Genomic DNA, 20,227 nt, shown 5'->3' with positions numbered 1-20,227 from the left:
TTTGGCGGCCCTCACCTCATGGGTGGGCAGGCAGGCACTGGGGTGGGGCCTGGCTACACTGCTGCCGCCAGATGCAGAAATCAGAGGCGATGCTGGTGGTTCTCACGCAGTCACGGAGATCTCAGCACACGGTGCTGTTTTATACATGCCAGCAGTCAGAAGGGCCTTTGGCCCAGCACAGCCCCACAGCACATACTGCAGGGTTCGTGGGAACCCGGTCCCTGTGCTTAGCCAGTTATTCCTGACACGTCCCCTGTCCCTCCGTGCAGGCCCCTCCCTGGCTTCCCAGTGTACTTAGGGACATGGCGTTTTTGTTTAGTTTTAGTGACAGATAAAGTCGCAACTGTGTTCTGGGGAAAACGATGTTTAATGATGCTGTCCCATTACCCTTAAAACCGGCTTTGGCTCATTCATTCTTTTTTTTTTCCCACTCATTCTTTTAGAAAACCCTTTCCCTCCATTTGGGGGCAGTTGGCCTAACGTTGCTTGGTGGCTTAAGGAGACTGCTCCGTCTGCCTCCTCCAGCCCTCCTTACAGAGCGGTGCTGAGGGAAAAGGCACGGGATCTAGGTGATGTGTGGCCCTTCCCAGCCTGGCTCAGCTGCTCATTCTTACAGCTGGAGGAATACCTCTTTTTTAAAAATATATTTTATTGATTTTTTACAGAGAGGAAGGGAGAGGGGATAGAGAGTTAGAAACATTGATGAGAGAGAAACATCGACCAGCTGCCTCCTGCACACCTCCCACTGGGGATGTGTTCGCAACCTTGACCGGAATCGAACCTGGGACCTTTCAGTCCGCAGGCCGATGCTCTATCCACTGAGCCACACCAGTCAGGGCATGGAGAAGTACCTCTTGCCCTCTCGTCCAGGGCCCCAAGGACTCGGGCACACCTGCCCCCCGTCCCTGGGCATGTACCAGACAGACACAGCTGTACTTCCGGGAAAACAAAGTACATCATTCCTTGAGATGGTGGCCAAGCCAGGGATGGTGGCCCAGGACATCCGTTCCCTCCTTTGCTCGCAGCGCAGTGGAAAAGTAGAGGCAGTTTCCTGACCACCAATCACTGCAAGCAGCACTACACACCTACGGAGCAGTATTGATTCTAAAAAGGGAGGGGACTGAAGGGTGACAGACTGCCCCCGTGAGTGGAATGCTCCACAGTCCAGCCCATAGAGCAGCTGTCCTGGCAGCCCCTTTCTGCTGGGTAACTGCGGAAGGGGTGAGCTGTAGAGCCAACCCAGCTGAGGTGACAACAGGCTCTGAGGTTCCCTCTGTGCTCTCCACAGGGTTCATGCTCATCGGGAGTGACGTGAAGCTGAACAGCCCCTCCTCGCTCGTGGGCCAGGCCCTCACGGAGGTCCTGCAGCACCCGGAGCGTGCGCGGGACGCCCTGCGAGTGCTGCTGCACCTGGTAAGGGACTGGGGAGCCCTCACCCAGGCTCCCATGGAGCAGAGGCTGCCAGAAATGCACAGGGGAGGCTGAATGGTTTCCATAGCACCAGGACATATGAGTAGGTGGAGGGGACATTGTCCCAATACGCCCGTGGGTCAAGCCAGTTGGTCCAGGTGGTGGGCATAAAGTGTGATGTCACACAGATGGCTACAGTAGTCCTCGCCAAGACCCTGGGGGAGGGAGAGCCGAGCAGTGACCTGGAGCAGGGGCCTGCACCACAACCATTTCTGGGCCATGTGGCTTTGGACAAGTCATCTTAGCATCCTGAGCCTCAATTTCCTCATCTGGAAGCAGGGATCAAACTTTAACTTTTCAAGGTTATTGCGAGGATTAGAGGAAAGGTGAGTAGCTGGCACACAATAGCGTTCCAGTAGCTGAGATGGTATTTTATAGTCAGATGGCACTGGCTTTCCCCTAAATTTAGTTGGAAGAAGAATCTAAGCCTGACCTTGACCTTGGCCAGCCCTGATCTTTGCAGGACTTGGGTGAGAGTACAAATGGCGGGCCCATGACATTTTGTACACATTTAAAAGTTACACATAATGCCAAGAACTAGTGATACAAACCTTGCTTCACCCTTCTACCTTGACAACCTGGAAAGAAGTTTCAAATAATTTAGAATTCTTAACCTCCTTGGAGTTCTGTGCCAGAAAGACCAGCCCAGTCCTAGCCAGCCCCCCACACCACATCCAAGCTCTTTCCATACTTGATGCAAACAGCTGCCCCATGGCCACCTCACAGGATAGGGGTGTGTACAAGGGCAGACCCAGGGGACGGGGTTCTAGGTGGGCATGTGGAACCTGGAAACTTCTGATAGTTCTCAGGCCAGACTTAATGTAGCCCACATGCCTGCTACAGGGTAGATGTGCCCACATGTTTGAGGATTTGGGGAGACCGTCTCCACTAATTTTTTGTCTGTGCCTGGAAACTGCATAGAGCCCTTAAGTTGCTCAGCACTGGGGCCCTTCTCAGGTCCCTGTCAGCCCCAGTCACCCTCTTTCTTGCAGGAGCCCCCAGACTGCTTTTCTTAAATAATGAAACTGCCCTCTCTGTTTGGTTTGCTTCTCCGAGACAAAGCTGCAGAGTAAGAGCCAGGCCTCTCAGCGGCTCCCCATTTGGCCTTGAGGCTCCTAGGGCACATTTAAGGGTTTTCATTATTGGCTTCATCTGGTTTGACTGCAGAGGCCATGGGTCAAGTTCACCAGCCCTTACGTCCTTCTAATCACTCTCGGTGCCCCTTGACCCTGTGTGCAGTGTCTTCAAGGTCCTTCCAGCCTGATGGACAGCCAGCTGGCTAGTATCCATCTTACCCAGGAACACTCATTTCTTGCTGCCTGTGATGTCAGCCCACAGCAACAAGATTTTACTGTAAGAAAAGTGTCAGGTGACATCTTGGAATGACTCTTCTGTCCCTCCAGTGCTGGCATCCGTGCCCCAGGGCATGCAGCATCTCGGGATGGACTGAAGTTCTCTATAGAGAGAACTGCCAGGGGAAGGTCTGAGGCTGTGGGGAGTGCTAGGGAGTGCTCATGGGGAGAGAGAACATTGTAGTTACTTGATGTGTTTAGCCCACGTCCCAGGCACTGGATTAGGCCCTGGAAGTGGGGAGGGCCGCTTGGAGGAGGTGCAGGTCCCAGAGGCAAGTGCTGTGGGGTGAAGGATGAGTTGGAGAGGTTTTGCCAGCCAGGGCCCTTGGATGGGCACTGTTTGGTGTATGAGGCACTGAATGGGGGGTCTTGAAGGTCTGAGGTTTATTCTAATGAGGGGTAGCCTTGTATGGTTTGGGCAGGCTCCTGACCTCAGACTGGCTTTCAGACACATCACTTTAGTGTCTGTGGAGGAGAGCCTGGGGCAGGAGGAGGTGGGTTAGGGGAGGGGCAGAATTCTTCCGTGTTGCACCAGCCCTTGCTGGCTTTGATTATAACATCCCTCCCCCTCTGTAGCCTCCCTTTCAAGAAGCCGGCCGTTTGCTGCAATGTCATGGTCCTCAGGCCCGGGTGCCCTGCACTGGCTTCATAGATAACAAAGCCAGTCAGAGAAACCAGGGCTGGCCCCTGAGCACAGCAGCGCCTCACTCTCCTTCTTTCTTCCTCTTCCAGGTGGAGAAGTCCCTGCAGCGCATTCAGAACGGGCAGCGCAATGCCATGTACACATCCCAGCAGAGTGTGGAGAACAAAGTGGGTGGCATCCCCGGCTGGCAGGCCCTCCTCACCGCCGTGGGCTTCCGGCTGGACCCCCCAGCCAGTGGCCTGCCAGCAGCCGTCTTCTTCCCAACCTCCGACCCAGGCGACCGGCTGCAGCAATGCAGCAGCACCATCCAGTCCCTGCTGGGTGAGCTCGGGCAGGGCGGGGCAGGAGGGGCTGGCTGACTGCTTGGGCAGGGGGTCGGTGGCCCCTGCACTCACCAGGATGCTGGGTCTCATCGCTGGGAAGGAGAGTGTCTTGAGAAATGGCCGAGTCCCAGACACAGACTTCTGATTTAGAGGAAACTAGTGCTCTTGACCTGATCGTTTGATTTGCAATGGCAAGGCATTCTTTGCCATAGGGTACTGCCCTGGCTCTCCCTCTTCCTGAGGTAATGGTGGGTGAACAGCAGCCCCTGTTAATATTTAATCAGCAGCTTTGGACCTGAGAGCCATGCAGCCTCCCCAGGTGAAGTGGGGTGCAGAAGCTCAGGGCTGCCCTTTGTGCATCACTCAGCGGGGTGATGCTGCCGGAGTGGCTGAGACAGGGTTCTGGAAATGTGACCCTGCACCTGGAGGACTGCAGTAGGGTCAGGACTGGTGCTTGCCCCCAACCTGCCTTTCTTGGAGACCGTTCTCTGCTGTCAGACATGGACGTGCAGGACTGGCTGTCCTGAAGGCCACCAAAGCTGAGCTCTTTCCTCTGGGAAGGCAGCAGGACTGTGGGTTCAGAGGTCCCTCTGGATGACACCCATCTCCCTCTTCTTGGTGTAGGTCTTCCCAACCCTGCCCTCCAAGCCCTCTGCAAGCTCATCACTGCCTCGGAGACGGGCGAGCAGCTCATCAGCCGGGTGAGTCGAGCTAGGACGGCTGAGCCCAGGTTTGAGGGCGCCATGCCGAGTTAGAAAGAGGGTGACTTGGCCCTGAATAGGGATTTGCAAGTAAAGTCGTCCACTTGTTTTTTTAGCCTTTGTGATTAGAAGGAAGAGGCAAAAGCTGGAGTAAGCATGTGCTAGACACAGAGGGGCGCTGAATCCCGAGAGCTTAAGGGCCTTCAGAGGACACTCAAGGGGCTGCTGTCACCTGTAATCGCAGGGCATTTTCTGAACTCTCCATTCAGTGGCCTCCTGCACCTTGTCATCCCACCCGTTTTTCCTGCTAACTGACAAGTGTTAAACAGCCACCTTCCCTAAGCCAGCAGGTGTGGGGCCAGCCTGGCTACAGGTGCTCCAGTACTTATTCTCACATCAAAGTATGAACTCCACTTGAAATAAAATAGCCACTAAGGCACAGCAGTGATCCCAAACAGCTCTATTTCAAGGTACCACTTAGCAGGTTTTTAAAAATGTGCTTCCTATTAAGGCAGTGTAGATCTAATTCAGGTATCGGGAGGATGCTGACTCTCAGAGCTTCTAATCTTCCTCCTGGCTACAAGGTCTGGCACAAGCCCCAGGATGATAGCCATGGGTACGAGGGCTTCTGGAGGAAGCAGCAACCCTGAAGAGCACGGAAGAGTTTTCTCTGGTCCACCTGAGTGTAATAATTTGAAAAAATAACATGCATTATTACATACTTATCAGCAGAAATATTTCTACATGGAAATCAAGCTCCTCCTGTTAGAATTAACCTCTGAAAATCTGAGTGGTGCCTGGAGCCTCCACATAGGTGAGGTTGTTTGCAGCCTGAATTTGAACATAGCTTAGTGGTCTGGCTCCTTCATTGAATTCCTACTCATTTTGTATTAAGTTTGTTACATCTGCTTTTAAACAGAATCAGGACAACACTTGTGCAATGTTGCATATTAAAGTGAACCCAGGTGGGCCAGAAGCCTGTGCTCTACAAAAAGAGAAAGAATCACACTTGCAGGACAAGACAGAGTCTAGTTGCTTAATTTCTTGCTTTCGGTGGCAGCACAGGGACTTTCCTGATATCCTTCTGCCTGGCCCAAGGAATTGTCCTGGGCTGCCCACTGTGGCTGGTGGACATTTCCTGAGTCACTATGGACTTTGGTTTACAGAGTGGCCTGTTCATACCCACTGTGCCTCCTCCCCACTTGAGTCTGACCTGCCCTCCTCCTCTCCTGGCAGGAAGGGCAGGACCTGGTTGACCCTGAGCCCCTTGACCCCGAGTGCTTCTGGTCTGGGTGTGGCTGTTCATTTTCCTGTGTGTCCCTGCTGACTCTTGCTCCTCTCCCCTCCCGGTCAGAGCCTCAGGCCTGGTATGGCGCTTCCTAAAGCAGTGATCAGCTCGTGTTGCATAACAACCTGTGCTTGAGTCTAAACTGTCTCTTTCTCTCTCTTTTTCTTTCTTTTTCTTATAATCTGCTGGCCGAAGGCTGTTAAAAATATGGTTGGAATGGTGAGTACTACTTTAAGTAGCAACTGTTGTCAGGTGAGCCCCTCAGCCCACCCACCCACCCCCGAGGTCCCCGTGGCATGTTCTGAGCACACGTGCTGTGCTGTCTCTCGGAGGCCCATGCCAACACTCGCTAGGGCTGGGGTGACTAGTGCCGCTCGCTCAGGTGGTCCATCCCCTTCCTTTGCTCTGGCTCCCCCTTTCCTGCTGCACCCTCTTGTGTTCTTGATTTGACCTTTCAGTTCCATCAGAACAGCAGAGGCAGAAGCAACTGAGTAGTGTTTATAGATTCAGGGAATCCAAAACATCACACAGCACTTCAGCAGGTTGAGTGCTGAGGCTCCAGAGCTGGGGTGGGGAACGTCTGGCCCACGGGCCATATAAGGCCCAAGAAATCATTTGGTCTGGCCCTGCCAAGTTATTAGGGATGAGTTAATGAAATGCTTGACCAAATATAGGAGGCTAATTTTTAAGTTAATAATTTTGTATGGTCCACAAATGATGTTATAAATATCCAAATGGCCCTTGGCAGAAAAAGGTTCCCCACCCCTGCTCTAGAATGTACCCTTGGATTCTTCACCGTTTACCTCAAGATCATAAAGATGGTTTTAATTAAATAGACAAAAAGAGAGGGAGATGACCAGGCCTATAAACCGCCCCCCGCCAGCCCCTCTCCAGTGCTCAGTAGCCCCGCAGCGAGTGTGCTCAAGGGAAGACGTGAGGCTGGAAGCAGAAACCCTGACTGTGGGCCGGCCCATGCCCTTTACCAACCCACTGCCCCTTGAGTTTCCCACAGAGAGAACAACAGGCATGAGACACTAAAGAGTATTTCAGATGCTATACAAACATAAGCTCGTTAGTGATGACAGTAACAGGCGAGAGGAGAGGAACTCGGGGACAAATCCTAGGTGGGCTGGAGGGGAAGGAGGCTTGAGAAGGAGCTCACGTGTTTGCTCTCACTCAGCTCCACCAGGTGCTGGTCCAGCTGCAGGCCTGCGAGAAGGAGCAGGACTTCGCTCTGGCTCCCATCCAAGTCTCCATCAGTGTCCAGCTGTGGCGGCTCCCGGGATGTCACGAATTCCTGGCGGCTCTAGGTAGGAAAGGCTTCTTAATTGGTTTCTTCAGTTCTATTTTTGAAAAATCAAGTTTTCTCCTAATTTCTTTTGGGTAAAGTTGGTAGGCTCTCAGGGGTTTTCTATCTCCTTAGAATTTTTATTACTCAAATAGTTACCTCAGAGGTTCTAGTGGTTTAGTACAATTCCCAAAGAGCTCCCCAGCTTTCTCCCATTTCCCTTATGACTTTTTCTCTCATTTGTGGTCATCGTTTTAATATGAATCTGCTAGATTCAGTACTGTTGGGAGTCATAAAACAATGGTTTTAATACTGGAAACTGGCAGAAAGAAAATACTATTGAAACCACCTTAGCTTTTACTGTGGGACCTAGAACTGCACGTACAGGCCCCTGTTCAATCCAGGTGCGTGCTCACTGTCCTTTTCCAACACTGAGGCAGCTCCCGACAGAACTTCCCTTGTGTCTCTGTGCCTTGCTTGGGAGCCATTCACACCATTGCTTTTTTTCGACTACCTGTCATGTGCCAGCCAGTGTCCTAGGCACTGGAGATGCAGCAGTGAGCAAAGGACAAAAGGCCCTGCCCTCTTAGACAGACAGTAACTACCTCATCTAAGGGAGGCACCTTAGAAGGTGAGGCGCACTGTGACAGAAAAAAGCATCATGGTCCTAGTGACTGGCATGGAGGAGGGCAGAAATGGGTCGAGAAGACATGGCCTTTGGTTTTAACCTGAGAATGGGGAGTCTTTGGAGAATGACAGCCTGAATTCACTGTTATAGGGACCAGACATGGCAGGACAGCAGGTCCTTAAAGAAGAATTTTCTTCTGGTTATAAGGCCCAGATATTCAGTGTTGGGTCATTTTTTCTAACCCATTTTGCAGATGACCTTTCCTAGCCAACCTCAACTTAAGGCTGGCTCCATTGGTTTTTTAAGGTAACAAGGGAAACCCACAAAGCCCCCACTGCACACGTCCCCTGTGAATAGGCACTTTAATGTCCTTTAGAATTTGTATTTCCTTAAAGCAGTCTTCTTGGTGTAAACATAGCACAATTTTATCTAAATAAAAGTGGTCAGTAGCAAATGGAGCAAGAGTGAGAAAGGCCAGGTCTATACCCAGGACGCATCTCTTTTCACTCCCATGACAGGCTGTAGGGCTAGTCTTGGGGTAGTAACATGGGTGAGTAAGGAGATGAAGCCAAGACCTTTCTTTATAAAGGAAAAGCTCTTGCGTGCACAGGGCCTAAGCCTCCCGTGGGTGTAGGTGTGGCGGAGCCGGACCTCCTTACCTGTGAACTGGGTTTCAGTGCCCTTTGTCAGGTGTGTCACTGGCTCTCTGGTGCTGGGATTGTGGGTGATTTTCCTTGATGTTTCTCTACTTCTCTGTACTTTCCAAATCCCATTGATACTCAAGGCATGAGTTGGTATGCACATACTTATAATTTCCAGATCCTGTGGACTGAGATGGGGGGAGGGAGGATGCGGCGGCTGGGCATCTAGAAAAGTGGCTCCCTCATTCTGAGGGTCTGAAAGATGCCCCCTTTCCAGTCCTCAACATGAAACATATGCCATCAAAACCCATCACAGGGCTGTTGGTTATTTAGAGGACTGAGTTCTATTAGAATCATTTTGGTAAAAGTAGAGGTTTCTAACTAAAATATTACATTAATTTGTTTTTAAATGCTGAGTTCCCCGAGACCTTCCTGTTGCTTTCAGAGACTGTTTATGATTCAGAGAGGAAAATGTCCCATAGCAAGCAGAATGCTGAGTGGCTCTTTGAATAAACCTAATTCCCAAAGGAAAGATAGTGTCACACCAATATCAGAATCCTTGAGTAAGAATACTATCTAGATAGACACAAATTTCTCCTTTAGTAACTACTCTCCGTCATGAAAGGCACAGCATGCTGGCAGGGCAGCATTGTAAATAACAAGTTCCAATCACTGCAACAGTGAGATCAGAGGAGGGAAAGGGCCTGATATCACAGGTGCCTGCGTCCGGGACTTCACCACCAAGCGTTTGCGTGGTTAGCGGAGCTCAGTGATCTGCTGAGTGAAGATTCTCCGTGCTGAAGGCTCTTCAGGCCCTAAATTCTTGCTTAGCGGTGCCTTTCTGTGGACAGAGCCCTTCATCACAGCGTGTTTGGCTTCTTCCTCCTGAGTTCTTCCTGGGGCGATGCACTGGGTGCCTCTGCAGCGTCTCTTAAGAGGTTGGAGTGCTTGTGGCAATAGCTCACTCCAGCCTCTTGCTCAGGAGGCTCATGCTTTTTGTTGTGCCCCAAGTCTCAGCAAACCCTTAGACTCGGGGAGCAGCCCCTTGTGGGCTTTGGCAGAGTGGAGTCCCTGCAGGGTGGTTCAGCCAAGAGAGCAGATTCAGATTCTCCACCATCACAGCTCACTCCAAAGCCCTTGGCAGCAGACACTGACCACGTATGAAGATATCGTCCTTGCCACTGAGAAGCTTCCACCTTCCCATGCACCAGCTCTGCATACTGGACTCAATGCCAAAGAGAGTGGCCAGTTTTTGTCCTGGACTGACTCCTTTAAGTGGACTGTTCTACAAAAGAATGGAGAAAACAAATGTTAATGAGCCTTACTAATTCCAGCCCTCAGCTCTCAAGAAGGCAGTTCAGGCAGGAAAGCAGCCAATGCTCTATGAAAGGACTTGGGAGCCCCAGGCAGGGTGCTTGTGGAGGGGTCTGGGGGGGTTCCCATGACACTGTATGAGGAGCCCTACAGCTCTCATCCTTTTCAGGATATGGAATCTTCCCTAAGGAAGCAGATGTTTATACTCTTTGTTCCTCTAGGTTTTGATCTCTGTGAAGTTGGTCAAGAGGAAGTAATCCTGAAAACCGGGAAACAGGCCAGTCGAAGAACCATGCACTTTGCACTCCAGTCCTTGCTCGCCCTTTTCGGTAAGAGCTCCGCCCAGCGCCCCTGGGGTCAGACACCAGCACATTTTAGGAAGGGGAAAGAAATGTGAAGAAACATTTTTGTGTGTGTATGTGTTAGGGACTGTTCAAGAGCAGTAAAGAAACTCCCTGCTCTTATGGAACTTACAATTAAAATACATGTAGTAAATTAGATGAGGTGCTGCCAAGTGCCATGAAGAAAACAAGCAGAGTAAACTGGACTACAAAGTGAAACAGAGGCCGTAGAGCAGACAGAAGAGGGAGGAGTGGCACCAGGTCACTCAGGCCTGGGAGGGACACCTGCCTACCTGACCTTTAAAGGGCCAAGCTGGCTGCAGAGTGAAGATGAAATGCTGGCTCGATGGTAGCCATGGTTTGAAGGCAGAACCAACAGGATCTATTGAAGAATGTCTGTCAGACATAGAGAGACATCAAAGGTGACACCCTATTTTTGGGAACAACTACCAGAAGGGACTACCTTTTGCTGAAACCTTGAAAGTAGCAGGAAGAATGAGTTTTATCTTGAATCCTCACCTAAGGATATGTTTTTTATTGATTGGAGAGAGAGAAACATTAATTGGTTGCCTCCCATATGCACACCAACCTGGGATTGAACCTGCAACCTTTTGGTGTACAGAACGATGCTCAAACCGAGCCACCAGGCTAGAGCGGACATACTCAGTTTTGAAGTATCCATTAGACACATACATAGGCAGCTGGCTCTAGAGTTTAGAGTTCAAGGAGAGGTCATGGTGGAGATGCATGCGTGCATACAGGTCCGAAGGGAAGAGGACTGTGAACATGCCAGGGTTCAAAGGTCACAAAGATGAGGAGAGGCCTGGGAAGGAGTCATCAGAGAAGGCAGAGTGCCATCGACCGCAGAACTGAGGAGTGAACACAGATGTGGTAGCATGGACGTTACTGGTGACCTTTACGAGAACTGGGAGGACAAAAGCCTGAGTGGAGTTGGTTAAGAGAAAGTGGGAGGAGAGGCAGTGCGGGGAGTGACTCCTGGGGAGGCTGCTGGAATGTGCAGCGATGGGTCCAGAGCTAGAGGGATAGGGGGTTTGGTTCTAGGACAGGGGACATCAGAGATTGCCTACAGGCCCCAGTCAGGGCAGGAGGCAGATTTAGGGGGGGGGGGCGTCCCCAGAAGAGGGACCAGAGTAGAGAGTGCATGGTGGTTGCAGCGGGGTCTCCTAGGGTGTTTCTGTTCCTATGTAAGATGTCCTTTTCCCAACAGGACTGTGTTTTTCAGAATTACAAGATGAATTCAAGTTGTATATAAGTAGCACTTGTATAATTCTTTACTAGCTTCTATGCATATAAAGATGCTTGTGGTTTTGAAAGAAAAATCAAAACCATATAGAATTCTAACTGCCTTCTGGGTACATACGTTTTGTCTTAGATTCTACTGAGCTGCCCAAGCGCCTCAGCCTTGACAGCTCGTCTTCCCTGGAGTCCCTGGCCTCGGCCCAGTCTGTCTCCAATGCCCTGCCCTTGGGCTACCAGCACCCTCCCTTCTCTCCCACCGGTGCAGAGAGCATCGCTTCGGACGCCATCTCTGTGTACAGTTTGAGCTCCATCGCCTCCTCGATGAGCTTTGTCTCCAAGCCTGAGGGTGGGTCAGAAGGTGGGGGTCCCCGAGGACGGCAGGACTATGACAGGCCCAAGAATGCTTACCCGCAGCGATCCACCCTGCCTCGGAGCCAGCTATCCCCTCAGACCCGCCCTACAGGCAGCAAAGATGAGGAAGAATATGAAGGGTTTTCCATCATTAGCACTGAGCCTTTGGCAGCCTACCAAGAAAACAGAAAGACACGCTTCTCACCAGATTACAAACAGTCCCGAGTGGGGACAACTGGAGGTGTGAAAGTTTCTATAAGCTCCAAGGGGAGCATAAGCACTCCAAATTCTCCAGTTAAAATGACTCTGATTCCCAGCCCAAACTCACCCTTCCAAAAGGTTGGAAAACTAGCAAGTTCAGATACGGGAGAATCAGACCAGTCTAGCACAGAAACAGATAGCACTGTGAAATCCCAAGAAGAAAGCAACCCAAAGCTGGATCCACAAGAGTTGGCCCAGAAAATTCTAGAGGAGACACAAAGTCATCTTATTGCAGTGGAACGTCTTCAGAGGGGTGGCAGTCAGACCAGCAAGAATAACAACCCAGAAGACGGCATTTCCATGCCAAATAACACCGCCATCTTCAGAGCATCAGAAACAAGTGCGTTCAGCAGGCCTACCCTCTCCCATCAGAAGAGTCAGCCATCACCAATTACTGTTAAACCAAAGCCCCCAGCCAGAAGCTCATCCCTGCCCAAGGTGAGTTCAGGATACAGCAGCCCCACCACCTTGGAGGTGTCCATCAAAGACAGCCCGAGCCAGCATAGTGGCCGCCCGTCGCCCGGCTCTGATTCCCAGACTTCCCTGACTGACCAGCCTCTCTTTAAACTGAAGTATCCCAGCTCTCCTTACAGTGCCCACATTTCCAAATCCCCAAGGAACATGTCCCCAAGCTCAGGCCACCACTCCCCTGCTGGTAGTGCACCGTCCCCAGCTCTCTCCTATTCCTCAGCTGGTTCCGCTCGCTCGAGTCCAGCTGATGCTCCCGACATAGACAAACTGAAAATGGCAGCCATTGACGAAAAGGTGCAGGCTGTGCACAACCTGAAGATGTTCTGGCAGAGCACACCCCAGCATTCCACAGGACCCATGAAAATATTCCGGGGGGCCCCTGGAACGATGACTTCCAAAAGAGATGTCCTCAGCCTGTTAAATCTGTCACCTCGGCACAACAAGAAGGAGGAAGGCGTAGACAAGCTTGAACTCAAGGAGCTGTCTTTGCAACAACACAGAGAAACACCACAAAAACCCCCTCCCAACGGACACTGGCGCAGCGAGACCACCACGTTGAGCACGCTGCCACCACCCGCCGGCCCTCCTGGTGCAGCCCCCACACGCCCTTTGAGACTTCCTTCTGGCAACGGCTACAAGTTTCTGTCCCCAGGAAGGTTTTTTCCTTCCTCTAAATGCTAAAGCATCTTTGTGCCAGGGACTCAGTGCAGCAGCCTGCAGAGGACCTGTTCGCTTGGCCTACTTGTCTGAGTGCAGTCACCCCACAAAGCCACCAGCTATCTCACAAAGGGTGCACTCCAGGCCAGGGCACCACCACGCCCGGACACCACCACACACACACAGATGGTGGCTTCTCTGGGCCAGGTTCATCAAAAGCCAGCACTTCTGTGGGATTGGTACAGGAGGCTCATGGAATTTTCTACACACTTCACCAAATGTTTACCTTTGAACTCTCTGCTTCTCATCTTTGATGTGATTCTTCAACAGGATTTTTGTATTAAAAATGGCCAGGGTTCTGGGGTGGGGAGAGGAAAGGGAGCACATATTTTGCTAAGAGGTATATATGCAGTACCTTTTATACACAGAAATACAAATAGAGCTTTTTTAAGGCTTTCAGGTGCTGACTGGGGTGGGATATATAAAATCTCTCTAACTTGAATTCTACATGAAAATGTTATATTAGCCAAAAACAGAATAATGGTTTAAAAAATGCCAATGATTTTAAATTAAATTGTAGCAGTTTTGGTCTCATGATACTGTAACATCACAGCAACAATGCAATAATTCAAAACAGCGCTTCCATCCTGAACTTGGTTTTGTCGAGCTCTACAAATATCCTTGGGGCCCACCGTCAACCAAACTTGAATTTTCTTAAAAAATTTATATAACTCTTATCCAGGCATTTCAGAACTATGCAATTGCGATTTAAAATGCAATTTTGTGCTTTTAAAACATTACTGACTTTTTTGTACGTGGATAAACAACTTGGTTTTATTATCAATAGTACTTTGCATTTATAGCTATTATTTTTAAAAGCTCAGAAAGTTTTTTAAAATGTCAAATTTTGAATAGTCATCAATAAGTAATTATCAAGCTTTGGGGTGGAAAGACTGAAATTATTCAGTTTCCTTATAAGCAAAAAATAAAAATAAAAAAATAAAAAAATCCTCTAACTAGATTTAACCAGAATCTAGCCTTCCAGCTCCTATTCCCTTTATTAGCTGCTTAATTTTATTATCTTTTCCCATCTCCAGGCCTCTAAAACCACTTCTAACTCTGTTGCCAGGTTCCCACAATCCCAGCACCCCATGTCTGTGAGCTACACAGGGACCCTCATCTTCGCTATGACCGGGGCCCCCTGCTCCTGTGTCAAGGACAAGCCCCCTCCCACAGAAGGCTTTAAAGTCCACAGCCTGAGAAGCAGGGCCTTGGGTGGATTTACATCCAAATACTGCTGAACAGGGAAACATACATCCCTGAAGGTGTTGCCAGCTGGGAAGAGACAAAATAATAGTCTAGAGAGGGGTGACATTAACATATCCGAATAAAGAAATGCAATGCTGAAAGTTCCATCAGTACTAAGGTTAGCTGGAGAATTTAAAGAAGCCTCTCGTAGGTAATTCTAAAATGAAAAGCCTTCATCCTCACCGTGAGGATATATCACACAAAGGTGGGCTTCGCCCGGGGCACCAGCAGCACAGGGAGGGAGTGGACATGAGGGGCCTAGCATAAGGGTCACAAACATCAAGACCCACAGGGAGAGATTTTAACCTTGGGTAGGATCTCACTTTGTAAACATACACTGACAACTGGCCCTGTTCCTCGGTATACTCTGAAAAGAGGAATGGATAATATTTATTCAATTTGTGTTGTTATTCTCTGCTATGTCACAGAGTTTTTTGCATTTAACCCAACAGCCACCATGTCCACAAAAGCAAACAATAAGGCTGTCCCAGTCTAACCCTGATCTAATACTGGAAGAGAAATAACTTTATAAAGAAGCAATTATGAGGTTAACTTTATGTCAATAGGAAAAAAATAAGTGGTAATAAAAGTACTAGTGTAGCAAATGAAAGCCAAGTTTATAGCACTGTGCATTAGATAACAAAATCAGGTTCTCCGTTATGAAAACTAAACCTCACAGTAAATTTCTGAATCTATATGTAGATAGTTGGGCTGTTCCTTTCTTAGCAAATCTCAGCCTCTTTCCCAAGTGCCAAGGAGCCCTGGACGGAAGGCCTGGGGACTGTGCTCTGTCCGTGAGGACAAGGCTGCTGCCCATTGCCCACCTCTAGCTCATGCCTCCACCACACCACACCTTCCCGTGGTTATCAGGCCAGCTAGGAGAATTCGTGGACCCTAACTTGGTTTCAGTCCTACGTACATTGTTGTTACAGGTTTCATGTTGAAAAGCCAAATGGTATATGTGTTTTTTGTTGTTGTTCTAGATATAAGCTATAATGAGGGAAAGCTGAGATGGTGAAATAATAGGACCAAACAAAATGACGGTAGAGTTGTTGCTTCTTTATGTTTACTGTCACTCTTGGTGTTTTCTACAGGAGTAAAATGGATGTAAAATCAGAGTGAATTTTTCAGGCTATACTGAAAAAAAAAAGTATGCACTTAAAAATTGTGAGATTGGGTAATTCACAGATTTCTTTGTACAGGTCAAGAGTTGGCAAAGTACAACCCAGAGGCTAAATCTGGTCAGAGGCCTGGGTTTTTTTTCACAGCCATGAGCTAGGAATAGATTTTACATTTTTAAATAGTTATCTAAATACCCACATAACATTCTTGATTTTTTCCTCTTGGCCCACAAAGCCTAAAATATCTAAATACCTGGCCTTTTAAGAAAGTTTGCTGAGTCCTGGTATAGATAGCAGAAAACACAATCAGAATAATGTGTTGTTTCTACAATCAAGGGGAATTGTCAGGTTATAGACAAAATCGATTGGCGTTCATGAGAACTCTGAGTCACATGGATAGAAGTGAATGACTCCTCCATACATAGTCTTTGGCTTTTTGCTCCATTTTGGAAGGAGTCAATGGATGTGGGTAAAATTTACAAAAATTACTTTTTCTTTTCCATATGCAAATCCCATTGGATACAATTCGATTTCAGCTCAGGAAACTGGAATGCCCTGCCCCTACTGTACTCATCAGATGCAAATACACTGAACACAAGCAATAAAATCTCCCTTTCCTAGAAGCCTTGGTATGACCACAAAGCAAGGTAGGAGTAGATTCTACCTTAATTCTCACCAGTGAACTACCCAACTACTTTGCCTTTTAACTAAGTCAAAATACCAAGACACAATTAGCTACTAAAATTTACATTAGTGTGTAGTAAAATGAAAAAATTCTCACCTCCATCCATTTGAAAAAAAATCATGGTTCGCACTGATACTTGCTGGGTCTCAGCAGGAGACCAGTGCTGCACACACTGTCCCTATCCTGACCTTGTCCCAGTGACTCTCAGTAGGTGATCATGGTAGCAAGTCTCAGTATGGTGCCTGCCTGTCACTCCACCTCCCACCACAAGGGGAACTGTCACTTTGTTAGTTTCACTTCAGGCTGGAAAAAATACCACCCAATAATCTGGTTTGCTTTTAGTAAGTAGGCAGAAAGTGAAAAGTGTATAATATTTCATCACATATTTTGTTGTTTTATCTAAAATGATTGTACATGTGGTTTGTGAACTGGGCCCTTGTTTGTGCCGGATCCTTCAAAGATATTCCATGTAAGGACACATGTGGTCATCTCTCCCTTCCTCAGACCCTGCCCCACTTGGCACTCACACCCGTTGTATGCAGAGGTAGCCATCTTTGGCCTATGTGGACATTTTTGTAAATTACAGTTTCCAGATGGCATTAAACTTTTTATATTATGAAATTTATCATGTAAAAAGAACTTCATATTTTTATTGAGATTGCTAAGGCACTTGGCCTTCTTTTGTGATTTCGGTGTCTATTAAAGCATGAGTTCCCTCGGTTTCGAGTGCTGTATCTGAATCACTTTCTATACACATTCCACACTTTCTAGGTCTCTTTGCAGTGCACAGGGTAGGCATGTGTCATGAATAAGCACGTATCTCTGTCTAGAGGTTTATCCTTGTAAATACACTGGACCCTCACATTTGCCAGGAAGACAATGGACAGCAGGCCAATCTGCATGCAGGCTTCTCCAGCGCCAAGGCACTAGGTATCTGTCAGTGGGTGGCTATTTAGATGCTAAAAGCTTCTGATATTCTGTGATCATAGTTGGAGGACCAGAAAATTCTAGTTATATTAAGTGTTTAGACAAAACAAAACAGAGTTCATTACAACCAGATCCCTATATCTAAAGAAACTTCCAAGGAAAGTATTTCCGAAAGAATGAAAACAGTCCTACATGTAAAAGTCTGAGAAGCATGATGGACTAGTGAACAAAGAACTAGGTAAATGTGAATAAATCAAAACAAATATTGACTGTATAAACAGAGTACTGTCATATTTGGGTAACAATAAAAAATTAAAATACTAGATGATAACATGTAAAACAAGGAAGTTAAAGTATTACAGGTTGTTTGGGAAGAGTAGGATACTTTTTAGAGTAAATTAAATAAATGTACATAATCACCCACAAAAATAGAAATAGATGGCTATACTTCCAAACTAGCTGGGGGATGAAAAATGAGTAAAGTTTTTAAAACTTGATAGATCTAAAGAAATAGAAAAAAGGAGGGAACAACAACAAAAACTATTTTAAAAGCAAGACAAATACAAAATAAGAAGAAAAATTACCAATAATCATGATAAATTTCAGTGAACTAAATAATTAAAAAGGAGATCAACAGGCAATAGCAATATGCCACATGCTCCTTAAAAAACTATATACTATTTGGAAAAAAAACACACCAAAGCATATGGCCCCAAAACGTTGACAATAAAAGGATCAGCAAAATAGCTATTAAAGTAAAAGGCACCAATAAAAAAAAAAGAAGATTCATATTCTAATGTTTAAATAATAGCAGAAAGGCAAAATTCTGAATTGGTATGCAGATAACCATATAGCTTCAAAATTCATAAGGTAAAAATTGGCAGAACTACAAGTTTGGAAAACCACACTATTGTACTTTGAGATTCTACTCTCTACTCTCAATTATTGATAGATGAAATAGAAATTTAGAAAGCATTTAGGTTTAAACAAATTCAGCAAACAGCCTTATGAAATGGAAAGAGCCTGGTCTGATAGTGAATCCATACTCTTCACAAGCACACATGGAATCCTCCTATATAATAAAAGCCTAATATGCAATTGTCCCCGTGGGCGGTTGTTCCACCAGGAGTTCGACTGCTTGTAATGATGTGCTAACTACTGTAACTACTGATGAAATTGAAATAGTAATAAAAAAACTTCCAGCAAACAAAAGCCCTGGACCGGATGGCTTCACAGGGGAGCTTTACCAAACATTCAAAGAAGAACTAAAACAGTGATGGCGAACCTTTTGAGCTCGGCGTGTCAGCATTTTGAAAAACCCTAACTTAACTCTGGTGCTGTGTCACATATAGAAATTTTTTGATATTTGCAACCACAGTAAAACAAATACTTATATTTTTGATACTTATTTTATATATTTAAATGCCATTTAACAAAGAAAAATCAACCAAAAAAAATGAGTTCGTGTGTCACCTCTGACATGCATGTCATAGGTTCGCCATCACTGAACTAAAACCTATTCCCAAAAGCAGATAAAGACACTACAAAGAAGGAGAATTACAGGCCAATATCCCTGATGCACACAGATGCTAAAATCCTCAACAAAATTCTAGCAAATTGGATACAGCATTACATTAGAAAGATCATACACCATGAGCAAGTGGGATTTATTCCAGGGATAAGAGGCTAGTACAATATCCACAAATCAATAAACGTGTTACATCATATAAACAAATTGAGAGAAAAAAAATCACATAATCTTATCAATTGATGCAGAACAGGCATCTGACAAAATCCAACACCCTTTCCTGATAAAAACTCTCAGCAAAGTGTGAATAGAAGGATCATACCTCAACATAATAAAAGCCTTATATGACAAATCTACAGCTAACATCATACTCAATGGGCAAAAACTTCAGCCATTTCCCCTAAGAACAGGAACAAAACAGGGATGCCCACTTTCACCACTCCTGTTCGACATAGTACTGGAAGTGCTAGCCATACCGATCAGACAAGAAGAAATAAAAGGCATCCAAACTGGAAAAGAAGTATAATTGTCATTATTTCAGATGACATGATATTGTACATAGAAAACCCTAAAGACTCCATAAAAAAACTACTAGAATTAATAAATGAATTTGGCAATGTAGCAGGATACAAAATTAACACCCAGAAATCTATGGCTTTTTTATATATATATATTTTTTTTTATTGATTTTTTACAGAGACGAAGGGAGAGGGATAGAGAGTTAGAAACACTGATGAGAGAGAAACATCGACTAGCTGCCTCCTGCACACTCCCTACTGGGTATGTGCCCGCAACCAAGGTACATGCCCTTGACCGGAATCGAACCTGGGACCCTTGAGTCCGCAGGCCAACGCTCTATCCACTGAGCCAAACCGGTTAGGGCTCTATGGCTTTTTTAAAAATATATTTTTAGTTATTTCAGCAAGGAAAGGAGAGGGAGAGAGAGGGAGATAGAAACATCAATGATGAGAGAGAATCACTGATCAGCTGCCTCCTGCACGCCCCACACTAGTGATCAAGCCCACAATCCGGGCATGTGCCCTGACCGGAATCAGACCATGACCTCCTAGTCAGCGGTTCTCAACCTGTGGGTCGCGACCACTTTGGCGGTCGAACAACCCTTTCACAGGGGTCGCCTAAATACATCCTGCAGATCAGATATTTACATTACGACTCATAACAGTAGCAAAATTACAGTTTTGAAGTAGCAACAAAAATAATTTTATGGTTGGGGACATGATATTGTACATAGAAAACCCTAAAGACTCCATCAAAAAACTACTAGACTTAATAAATGAATTTGGCAGTGTAGCAGGATAAAAAATTAACACCCAGAAATCTATGGCTTTTCTATATACCAATAATAAACTCACAGAAAGAGAAACTAAAAAAAAATCCCATTTAACATTGCAACAACAAAAAAATTAAGATACCTAGGAATAAATTTAACCAAGGAGGTAAAGGACCTATACTCAGAAAATTACAGGATGCTGAAAAAAATAGAGGAAGATAAAAAGAAATGAAAGAATATACCATGTTCATAGACTGGTAGAATCAACATCACTAAAATGTCCATACTACTTAAAGCAATCTATAGATTAAATGCAATCCCCATTAAAATACCAACGACATATTTCACAGACCTAGAACAAACTCTCCAAAAATTCAT

At 46.6% G+C, this 20,227-nt stretch overlaps 1 protein-coding gene across 2 annotated transcripts in view; it reads left to right on the top strand.

Moving 5' to 3' along the window:
• Positions 1-16,823, top strand: part of TTC28 (tetratricopeptide repeat domain 28) — a 397,370-nt gene extending 380,547 nt beyond the window's left edge. For both annotated transcript variants that reach the window (XM_014542487.1, XM_014542488.1), the window contains 7 exons: positions 1,289-1,413; positions 3,555-3,786; positions 4,413-4,489; positions 5,973-5,996; positions 6,958-7,087; positions 9,870-9,977; positions 11,383-16,823. In XM_014542487.1, coding sequence (XP_014397973.1) covers positions 1,289-1,413; positions 3,555-3,786; positions 4,413-4,489; positions 5,973-5,996; positions 6,958-7,087; positions 9,870-9,977; positions 11,383-13,013 — 2,327 coding nt within the window. In that variant the 3' untranslated portion in view covers positions 13,014-16,823. The remainder of the gene's footprint in view (positions 1-1,288; positions 1,414-3,554; positions 3,787-4,412; positions 4,490-5,972; positions 5,997-6,957; positions 7,088-9,869; positions 9,978-11,382) is intronic.
• The last annotated feature ends 3,404 nt before the right edge of the window (positions 16,824-20,227 follow it).

This window comes from Myotis brandtii, unplaced genomic scaffold (genome assembly GCF_000412655.1).
Source record: "Myotis brandtii unplaced genomic scaffold, ASM41265v1 scaffold303, whole genome shotgun sequence".
NCBI classification, from domain to species: domain Eukaryota; kingdom Metazoa; phylum Chordata; class Mammalia; order Chiroptera; family Vespertilionidae; genus Myotis; species Myotis brandtii.
The sequence above is the reverse complement of the archived record's forward strand: the minus strand, read 5'-3'. Positions and strand labels throughout refer to the sequence as shown.